Genomic DNA, 10,285 nt, shown 5'->3' on the forward strand with positions numbered 1-10,285 from the left:
GAACTCTGACACACTTTTAGATTTAGAATTACGCTATTTCCAGTAAAAACAACAAAGAAAGCCCCACTCCATATACTGGTTCACATTTAAACTCAAGCTGAACACAGTAATATGCAGCACAAATGAAAATACACGCTATTTACCAAGCTGACTTATTACCAAAAGGATAAAAATAAACAGGGAGTTTAATGTCTTTAATATCATAGATCAGTTTTACAGAGTACAATTTAGAACATGCCATGTAAAACTATATACTATTCACTTTAATATGATGCATTTGTATTATTCCACACGTTTGCATGTTTAATTAGGACCTCACATTGTGTCATAATGGTGCTCATCACACATTTACATATATTATCATTAATTTTTTTTTTTTTAAATTGTAGCTCAGCTCTTTTATTCAATTACTTTAGATTAGTTTAATATAACATATGTATGCATATGTATATAACATGTTGTCTTAAATGCAACTTTTAATATTTCTCCACATAGGGTATTTAGATGAGAAACAGCATTTGTGCTACTCAACTCTAACTTATTTTTGCATTTTATCGATGTGAGATAATGTTTTCTAAATAACTGAAACAGCAATAATAAGAAAAAAAAATCTTTTAGTAAATGTTTAAACACTTCTGAATGTGTGACATTAAAAAGAAATGTCTTTCTTGTGTGATGTTCAACACACCAAATTCATTCTGACAGCATGAAATTATTCTTCTTTTACTCGTGTTTTTATTTTATTTTTTCTTTGAAGATTTGTGACTTTTCTCTGACTTTGGTAAAACTATGAAACAAATCTCCAATCATGCTGTACATGTGTGAGATACGACCTTTGATTGTTTCTTTGCCGTGTCCTTGGCCCGCATCCCTGTTTCTTTTTTATCTGCTAATAGACAGAAATGCCTCCTGACTCTCATCTCTCCTCTGATCCCTTCGCTCACTTTTCCTCCAGTTTTGTTTTCTGCTGCTTAACCTGCAGATCTGCTTAAGCAGCCAGACAAGTGAGCAGAGCAGGAGGCTGAAGCCAGTCTGGCTTAATGAAGATAACCACGTTTACTACGTAACCGTCTTGCCGGTCTTGTGTGTGGGAAGGTGTGTGAGTCACACAGACGGAAAGAGAAGTCAATTCAGTGGGAATAACAGGAACCAATCAATGCGATTATAAAGGGCATTCTCTGCTGCGGAATTGATTTTGATCTCTCTGACTTCCTGCCGAACAGAAATAATGGCTGATTTTCCCAGAAAGAGCCCGGCAGCCTTGAGCCCTACTGCTCTCTTGATTTTTATTGAAAAATAAGGTTTAAATAATGAAACTAAAATAAATAAAGAGGCTGCCTACTTCAACGTTACCCTGGCTGTGGGTACAAAAAAGAAATATTTGATGCCCTGTGGTGCAGTGATGCAAGTCAGTGCAATTCAGTATTAACAGAGTATAAATATCACATTTAAATCTTATTTTTGGAAGCAGGTACAACACTTACGTCATGTTTTCCTTATAAACAATGCAACAAATGTGAAATGTAAAAACGCCAGTAACACAAAACTGATAACCAGAGTTCCCTTCTTTAAAAGTCAGCCAGTGTGCAGCTGAAGTGAAGTGAGAAATGAGTCCCCTCCCCAGTACATCCCTCCCGCCCCTTCCCAGATACTGAGCTTTTTGTCCTGCATCTAATGTTTTCATTAGGAAACTGGGCGCAACCAAGTCAAGGAGGGAAGGATTAGAGAGCAAGAGAGCGAACCAAGGGCAAAGACGGAGAGTTTTGGAGGACAAGAATTTTTTGGTTTTTCAGTCTCATTTTGAATTCAAGGAGAACTTGGGCTTCTCAAGCTTTCTCTCTCTTTTTTTTTGTCTCTTTCACACTCACTTCACTCTTCGTCACCAGCTGCCTGCCAGGTTTCATCATGATCTGCCCTTTCAGCTCCTCGCTTGGATTTCTCCTCCTCCTGATTGGCTACGCTGCAGCAGGTAAGCGCTGGAGTTGGGTGTGGTCTGGAGTCACGGGTCAGAGGTCAGAGGAAGAGGACACACAGCTGGTGGAGCAGCTCGGTGTGCTGATTTACTGAAACAGATGATTTACAGATCAGTGCAGTGGAGATACGTCCTCTGATGTGGACTGTTACATGTGAAGTCTGTTACATCGGCAACAGTATGCCCCCTTTTTTTTTTTACACAGAACAATACATTTAAGACTTTTCACAGATGTGTGTAAGTGTGTATAGATGATGGCTGGATGAACACACATGAAGCCGAACTGACATCATACATGTGCATCTGTGTGTGTTCGGGGGTTTTGCCAGCACATCTGGTTCTAATTTGACTGCAGCTCTGGCTACGCTTAATCTAATATACTGTCAGCATAGTTTCAAACAAGCACTTCATCTATCATGTTCATCTGCCTCCTTCTTACCAGTGTGTTAGCTTTGTTTACCAGTGTTACTAAAAATCCAGTGGAAATTCACAAAAAATGTGAGCCAATCCTCCAGAGCCAAATCTGTGAGTGACGGCCTCAAGTGTGAATTACACTGACTTCATACTGCAAGAATGGCCAACTGCAGGAAGCAGAAGGAACGAACACACGTCCACTTAGACACACAAATGAACAAAGCAGCTGATGTCATCGTAAAAGTTTTATTTTATTTTACACATCAAGCACAAAAACATTCATGTGGACGCGTGATTCTGATTTAAACTGCCTTATATGTGATTTTTTGAAAAGCCTTGCAGTGAAGAAAGTGAAGATGAGAGGCCGGAAAAGGCTCCATTCGCTGAATAAAATCTGTGTTCTGGTTTGGCTTCAAGCCCAGCAACATGCTGAGGCATAAGCTTGTCCACCCAAAGAACAAAACTCTGAGGCATAGGCAGAGAATTGTTGAGTACAGAGTTTAATGCAGTGAGGAATGCACTGCCCGGTACACTGAGCAAACTCAACAGTTGCGCCCACATCAAGACAAGGAACACTCATCTGAGGGCAACAATGCACACATTTCATCCAGAGAAGATGGACGGTTCAAAGGACGAGTGAAATAATCTATCTTTGTCAAAGTGGACCTGCCATTACTACAGACAGTACTGGTGGAGGTGGTCTGGAACACTGTCACTGACAATGCAGTCCTGAGATCTTGGTCAGTATAGCTAATGACAACTGTAAGGGGGGGTCAGTTTTATATCACTCAAGCTTTACATCCATTAACACATTTATCTAATGACTCATACGATGGTCAAATGAGTCAATGACTCACATGGGACCTCAGCGACTCTAATAATCCCACAGGAGCTTAACGCCTGGGACTCACCCCCTCAGGAGGCCTTTCAGGTGAGAGGTGAACTGTCTTCAAGAGGCTCAAGCTAGTCCAGTTACCTTTGTTTTACCTCCTAGATGGCTGACAATCTTCACAGACAGAGCGATTTGGCTTGGAAATTCCAGTTGTAAACGTTACAGAGAGTATTGAACTTAGTTAAACTGTCACTTGAAATGTAAGTCAGCATGTAAACACTGGAACCAGCTGAACTATCTGTTGAGGTTGACACATTGTTGGAAAGTACAATGTAAAGTCAACTAAAATCAGCTGAAGCACTGGAGAGCTTACAGGACAACCAGGTGGACAATCCAATAGTATGTTAGCACTGACAGCAGTGGAAACGTTGGTTGATGTGTATGCCAGCAACTGTGTGAGCACTGAAAGCAGGCGAACTGCTGCAGGAACCGTGAGCCATTGAAGCTGAAGATAGCTGAACTTGCTGCATTTATAGCAGCTGAAGTGACATCTAGTTAGAACGTTAGCAGCTCAAATGTCTGTTGTGGTAAATCAGTGGAACTATCAGCTGATGAGTCTGCATGTGTCCTGAAAGCAGTTGAGATGGAAGTTAAAGAGCAACAGGTGAAGGCAGCTGAAACACTTAAAGTGTAATGAGATACGACATCTAAAGTGTCAGAGCTTTTTGTTATTGCACATCACATCATATGACGGACACTGATATGCAGCATACAGCTTCATCACACTGCTGTCGTCCACCGTGCAGGAGCTGTGTATGTACACACACTTGTCTTTTTGTGAACCAATGATCCACATGGATTTCTCAATTTTGCACTGGGCTTAACTCCCTGTTTCCTGTACGGAGCCCCAGAGCTTGAAAAACTGCACACGCACAGAACACTCACACGGTCATTCACCTCTGTCCTCGGGTGGAGTCCATGAGTCACATTATCAGATCTCTGTTTGTTTTTCCTGTTGTGTGTGAGTGGTCTATGTATTACTAACAACATGGGGACCTATGTCTGTACACAAAGTCGAATTATAGAGACCTTTCTTCCTTATGGGGGCACAAAGCAAGTCCCCACAACGTAAAGAATGTTTTAACGTTTAGGATTAAGCTGAACTATAGCAGTTAGAGTCAAGCAAGCATTGGTTATGGATAAAGTTAAAGAAAGTCTCCAGGAAATTAATGTAATGTCCTCTGAAGTCATGGATACACAACAGTGTGTGTGTGTGTTTGTGTGTGTGTGGTGGGGGGTGGTGTTACTATTTCCCAACTCCTGGAACAGTTCTGACGAGGGAAAAAAGTCTTCATATGAGCTGGACAAAAGCAAACATTAACAAACAGGAACAAATTCCTTCTCGCTGTTTGGTAACACAGGCTGGCGATAATACAACATCTCAGCCAGTCAGCTCTTTTGGACGAGCCACAGCAATCGCATCTGCAGTTTATTGCACACACACACCAGCGACACAGCTCCGGCAGACTCGGTGGGTGAGACATTCATCACCAACATCAGCATGTAGCTCTCTGCTGCAAGTTTTACACTCGTAAAGAGGAGCCTGCGCTGTGTACACACTGACACTTAGATGGAAGCACAGCTGTGGTTTGGATGGATTAAAGAGCCCCCCCAACCAACCACACCCCCACCCGAATCCATCTCTCCATTTCTTTTTTTTTTTTTTCTCGTTGTTGATCGGGAAACCAGCAGCACATTCTGTTACAGCGGAAGATTGTGGCTGTTGTGAAATGCAACAAGAAAAACCACCACTTTGATAAATTCACGTCCGTTGTAGGAAAACTTCATGTCTTTTGCAGACTTGTGATCATTCATCTGTCACTGTCAAATCAAAGCAAGCGAGGTTTGCCAAGTCTTCACGCACCCAAGTGAGTTCAACAAAACCCCCCTCTGCGAAGCGCACACCGGGGCAGACATCTGCTATGTCCGCTCAAGGAGAAAGCCTGATGAACTGCTGTACCTTCCATCCATCCTCTCTCTTGGCCTGTTTCCTGCATGCGCTGAACTCGGCACCCCTCTGGTCGACATAATGGAGCCCGTAAAATGTTTCCATGGGTTAAATCAAGGCAGCTTGATGCTCAGGCACGACTGTACATTGGAGGACAATGAGGAGAATGAGATACAGACATCACTCCCGTCTGACTCTGCCGGCTCAGCCTCAATCGCTTAAGGAAGAAAACGTTTTAGATATTATGGACTAAATGACTTGGATGGATGTTGTTTACAGTCTGGCATCAGCAGAAAAACGATTCTTGTATCTACCCATGTTTTTTTTATTTTTTATTTTTAACCTGCAGTGTTTCTGCCTTCTTCACAGTGAGAGTAATTACACAAACACTGTCAATGTGTGTCGATAGCATACCTCTCACCATCTATCACTTTCTTTGTTAGGCTGTAATCTCTCCTAAGAAAGCCTTTGTTCTGGTTTTTTTCTTCATCTGGAGCATCAGAAACTTTACTTTCCATTTGTGCATCCTTCCTGCATTTTTTTCGCCACGTGTTACACCAGGGGTGTCCAATCCTGGTCCTCGAGGGCCACAATCCTGCTTGATGTTTCCCTCTTCCAACACGCTTGATTCAAATGATCAGCTCATCATCAAGCTCTGCAGAAGCCTGAAAACGATCCTGATCATTTGAATCAGGTGTGTTGGAAGAGGGAAACATCTGAAACATGCAGCATTGTGGCCCTCGAGGACCAGGATTGGACACCCCTGTGCTACACCATACCTCTACTTGCTGTGGCCCAGTCCTTCTTCGTCGTCACGGCGGTTCCCTTCTTCAGCGCTGGCAAATCAGTCATTGCTAGTTAACACAAAACACATGGACTTGGTGCCAATCATCAGCATTGTTTGGTAAAGAAGCGCTTGAATGAAATAAGAATTAAGGGTTTTTTTTAACTTTAGCAACATGCCCATATGGTGCTTTTTTATGTGGCAGATGTGTGGCCGAGCATTGCCACCTTGAAGCTGCAGTGTACTGATGATAGTCGTCCATTGTTTCAGGAGGCTGCAGGAAGGAGTAATGTATGCAGACCACACGTGAAGCTCCTGCTGCAGCACTGTTATAGGCCTCCGTTACAGTCAGAGCTACACCAGGCAGAGAGCAGCACAGAAGAGCTGCATCTGTGTTGTAGAGATCCACACTGCAGACATGATTACACCAGTATAGGTCACAAAGTGTCTGAAAACTACCAGTATCCAGCATGTTAACCTATAAATATTACACAACCTTGGTGAAAAACGTAAAGTTTCACAGCGCTGTGCTGGATTCAACAATGGAAAACACAACAATCCCAAAATCAGAGCATGCCATGGACTTGTTTTGCCACAACCCTACATTGGACACACACTGTAAGCATCGCAAGTAATAAGATGCAGAACAGAATGAACCTAAAACATATGTGTATGGTCCACATATGATTTGCGTTCAGCGTAGGCAAGGAACCAGTCCTGCTAACTTGCAGGGTAAAGCGTTGTGCATCATTATTCTTGTCCAGAGTCAGTTTCTGGTTCAAACATCTATCCAACTATCCATTATCTATACACCGTTTTATCCTCCGTAGGGTCATGGGGGGTTGGAGTCTATCCCAGCTGATTTTGAGTGAAGGCAGGGGACCAGTCTATCACAGGGCTACACTTAGAGACAAACAACCAAGCACACTCACATTCACACACCTATAGACAATTTAGAATCACCTCAGCATTTCTTGACTGTGGGGAGAAAGCCGGAGAACCCGGTGAGAACTCACTCTACAAAGAGAGAACAAGCCATCTTCACACAGAAAGACCCCATTCGAATCCTGGATGGTTGAGCTGTGAGGCAACAGTGCTAACCACTGCACCACTGTGCCGCTCCTGGTTCAAACATGTATGGCTGAAATACTCCAATGTTACAACTTGCCATTGTGTAGTGTAGTTTCACAGTGTTTGAAGAGAGCTGTAGCTGAGCTGGTGTGCTCAAGCTGCAGCGAGTATTGGAGAAAGGAGTGGAGAGACAGGTGGGACACATTCCTAAGGAAGCAACATTTAAACCATTTTAAGACAGGTGAGGATTATTGTCATTGAAAGAAAGTTCTACACATATACCTTTAGTACACTGATAAGCTTTTACGTGGGTATTTTAATGACCAGAGAGTGAGTTTTTAGTCAGAGGTGAATATGGTGAAATTAACAGCTGTAGAGCTGCTGCCAAAGACCTGAGACAACCTGAACAAACCCACAGTCTGTGTTTATTTGACAGCAGACTGAATGCCTGGTGTTTTTGTTCTAAAATGAATATTTCCATAAGCTTTCCCATTCGAAGCTCTGTGTTCCAATAAGGAACAACATCCAAGAGAGGACAAAATGAGTAATATAGAGGCATGAGATGGCAGAAGATGGTTAGAAATTCCTCTGTATTTAAAAATGAGAGCTTAAAAGTGTCCAACGTGATTAGCTACTAATCACAAAAAGAGGAGAGAATAACATTTTTGCAGTTGGAAAGAGCTCACTGTAATTTGGCTCCCTGAAAGTTACCGGCTCATTGCCTGGTGGATAAAAAAGAAAAGTTTAAAATGGATCCCAGAGTGCTTTTGCAAGGAATGAGCCTCTGAATATATCCTTGTTTGGTCACTGGCAAGCAGCCGCTCAGAATGATACAAAACCCACACTGCTGAGGCACCCCAACACACCGCCTTTGTATCACTAATGCTCAATAACAACACACGCTGTCAGGCATTTAGCTGGCTGCACACACTTCGACTAAATAAGAGCGACAGCAACGCTGCCAGCATTCAATCAATGAATGAAAAGTTCACTCATTTATAAAGTATAAATTCTATTAATGGAAGCTTGGCCTGCTGCCACTAAGAAGGTGTTAGAGAAGGGAGGCAGAGTCCTGTGAGTGAATACAGGTTTCTCCTCAAATATGCTGCTGGCTTCAAAGAGAAACACATAATTGGAAGCATAGCTGAAGGGGAAAAGGCTGGAACAATGCAAGGATCCCTCTCCACCCTGCTGAGGTGAATTTCCACCAAGAGCACGATGTCTTTCCTCAGTGAGCTGCACAGTTTTACACTCATGCTAGACTTCACATGAGTGAGATCTCTCTCCTGCTACTAAAACTAAAAGCATAGACTGTATATAAAAGATGGATGTACGAGGGTACTTCAGAAAGTTCTCAGCTTCACCCAGAAACAAGGGGCATAACTCGGATTCTGGAGCATAACTGTAGAACTATAAAACCTTATATCATTCTCCACAAAATCTGAATGTTTGAAGCAATCACAGAAAGAAATGGAATCTTTGAGCTGGCTGCTGTTACTCCAGAACAATGAATGATCCGTGCTTGTGTTGTATTTGCTCTCAGATGTACGTCGCTTTGGATAAAAGCAAATGAAATTGTAGAATTCTACAACGCATCACAGCACAGGTGTCAGAAGCAGCCAAGTATGTGTTCGAACTGGACGGTGTGTGCCATAGGTTCTGTGTATTTGTGGTCAGCTCAGCCTTTAACTGAACTCATCTCAGCAGAAACTCCTGTTCTTTCTTGTTTAACTTCTCTGTAGGTTTGTGAAGCGGATTCACAGAGCTCAGAGAATAAAGATGAACATGTTATCAAGATTAATGTGTTTCGGCTTGAGCAGAACATTTTCCTGCCAGGCAGAGGAACTTTCTGGAGTCCTTTCAGTTTTGTATGATAAAACATGTTAATGAGCTTTAAAAGGTTCTGGATGACAGGTTTTTGTATCCAATCCAGTTATAATGTGTTAAACATGGCTGTTGCTTTATACGAACGTATTGACATGAATGATGTCTTGATGTACTCATCTGATCTGATCGTCAAGAATGTGAAGCAAAGTTCCCAAAATGATGAATTATCCCATTAACATCTCTATTGTAGTATTAGAGATTATATCCTTGCAGCTCCTTTAATGGGCATCCAGGTTTGTTCTCTGTGGAATCAGTGTTTTTAGTTCAATTTTTAAAAATAATTCCTGATCCTCAATGTGAAAACCTGCAGAATAATGAAGCCTCTATGGCACCGTTTCGTGGCTCACTCTGTTCGAGGATTACATCCTACATTACAAATAGATCACGCTCAGTTATACATCTGTTCTGCTTTCAGGACCGGATCCTGACCTGCGGCCTCGAGCGGTGCGTTCCAGCGCCTGTCAGGAGCACACAAATCTTCACAACCGTCTGGATGTAGTGGAGAAGGTGCTGTTTCCAAACCCGCCTCACATTCAGCTCCGTGTGGTTTGAAACCATCAGGGTTTGAACTTTTTTATTCTTCCCGTTTGGTGGTAACTTATTAAATGTCAGCTCCATCTGAAGCTACCGAAAGAAATAATAAAATCCTCCACTTTTCCTTTCAAGGATAAGATGTCAACAAGTTTCATTTGTATGCACACCCCAAAAAGAAAAACGCACACCATTTTTAAACGTTTTCCAACTTGCTGATGAGTTAATACAAGTCTCCACAGTCATCTGATGTGACAAACCCTCGACTCACTCTGACCTCACCTTACCAGCAGTTTTGGGCAGCTGTTTTATTCATATGACTGTTTTATTCATGAGTGATGATTCTATTATTCATACTACAACTTATTAATGTATTATTTATACGTCAAACTCACACGTCTTCTTTCTCCTGCAGAAAGTAGAAGACACGGTTGAGAAGTTGGAAGTTGAGCTCGCTACTCTCCTGGATGCCATTAATGCCCCAAAATGGCGTCCCCTGTTGGACAACGCGGGACAGACAGCTGTGGACATTCTGGACGATCCGGAGCTCAGAGGCCAATCTTAAATCAAGCAGGCATCCACGGAGAAGGGACTTGAGAAAGCTCTTGAACTTTGAAGGGTTAACTCTGTTTTTTTATGACCTAAATGTTTACTTTGTAAGAACTTTTGTACGCTTGTGTATCAAAATGAAATTTGCATCTTAAAGGAGGAGGCAGTCTTTTGCACACAGTCACGTTTCCCTGCATTATTTACTGCCACTAATCCTGTGACAGACTTGTGACCTCT

General features: G+C 42.3%; 1 protein-coding gene across 1 annotated transcript; it reads left to right on the forward strand.

The window, feature by feature from the left end:
• The first annotated feature begins 1,681 nt into the window (after nt 1-1,681).
• LOC103370962 (placenta associated 9) lies at nt 1,682-10,228 on the forward strand. The gene is made up of 3 exons (XM_008300163.1): nt 1,682-1,969; nt 9,384-9,475; nt 9,915-10,228. Exons 1-3 carry the CDS (start codon nt 1,906-1,908, stop codon nt 10,062-10,064), a joined length of 306 nt encoding a protein of 101 aa, XP_008298385.1. The 5' UTR covers nt 1,682-1,905; the 3' UTR covers nt 10,065-10,228.
• The last annotated feature ends 57 nt before the right edge of the window (nt 10,229-10,285 follow it).

This window comes from Stegastes partitus, unplaced genomic scaffold, assembly GCF_000690725.1.
Source record: "Stegastes partitus isolate 25-593 unplaced genomic scaffold, Stegastes_partitus-1.0.2 Scaffold1505, whole genome shotgun sequence".
In the NCBI taxonomy this organism is placed as follows: Eukaryota; Metazoa; Chordata; class Actinopteri; family Pomacentridae; genus Stegastes; species Stegastes partitus.

Coding starts and splice junctions, on each gene's coding strand:
- LOC103370962 (XM_008300163.1), top strand. CDS start 1,906: ATGATCTGCCCTTTCAGCTCCTCGCTTGGATTTCTCCTCCTCCTGATT. Junction 1,970..9,383: donor GATTGGCTACGCTGCAGCAG/GTAAGCGCTGGA, acceptor TTCTGCTTTCAG/GACCGGATCCTGACCTGCGG. Junction 9,476..9,914: donor GTCTGGATGTAGTGGAGAAG/GTGCTGTTTCCA, acceptor TTTCTCCTGCAG/AAAGTAGAAGACACGGTTGA.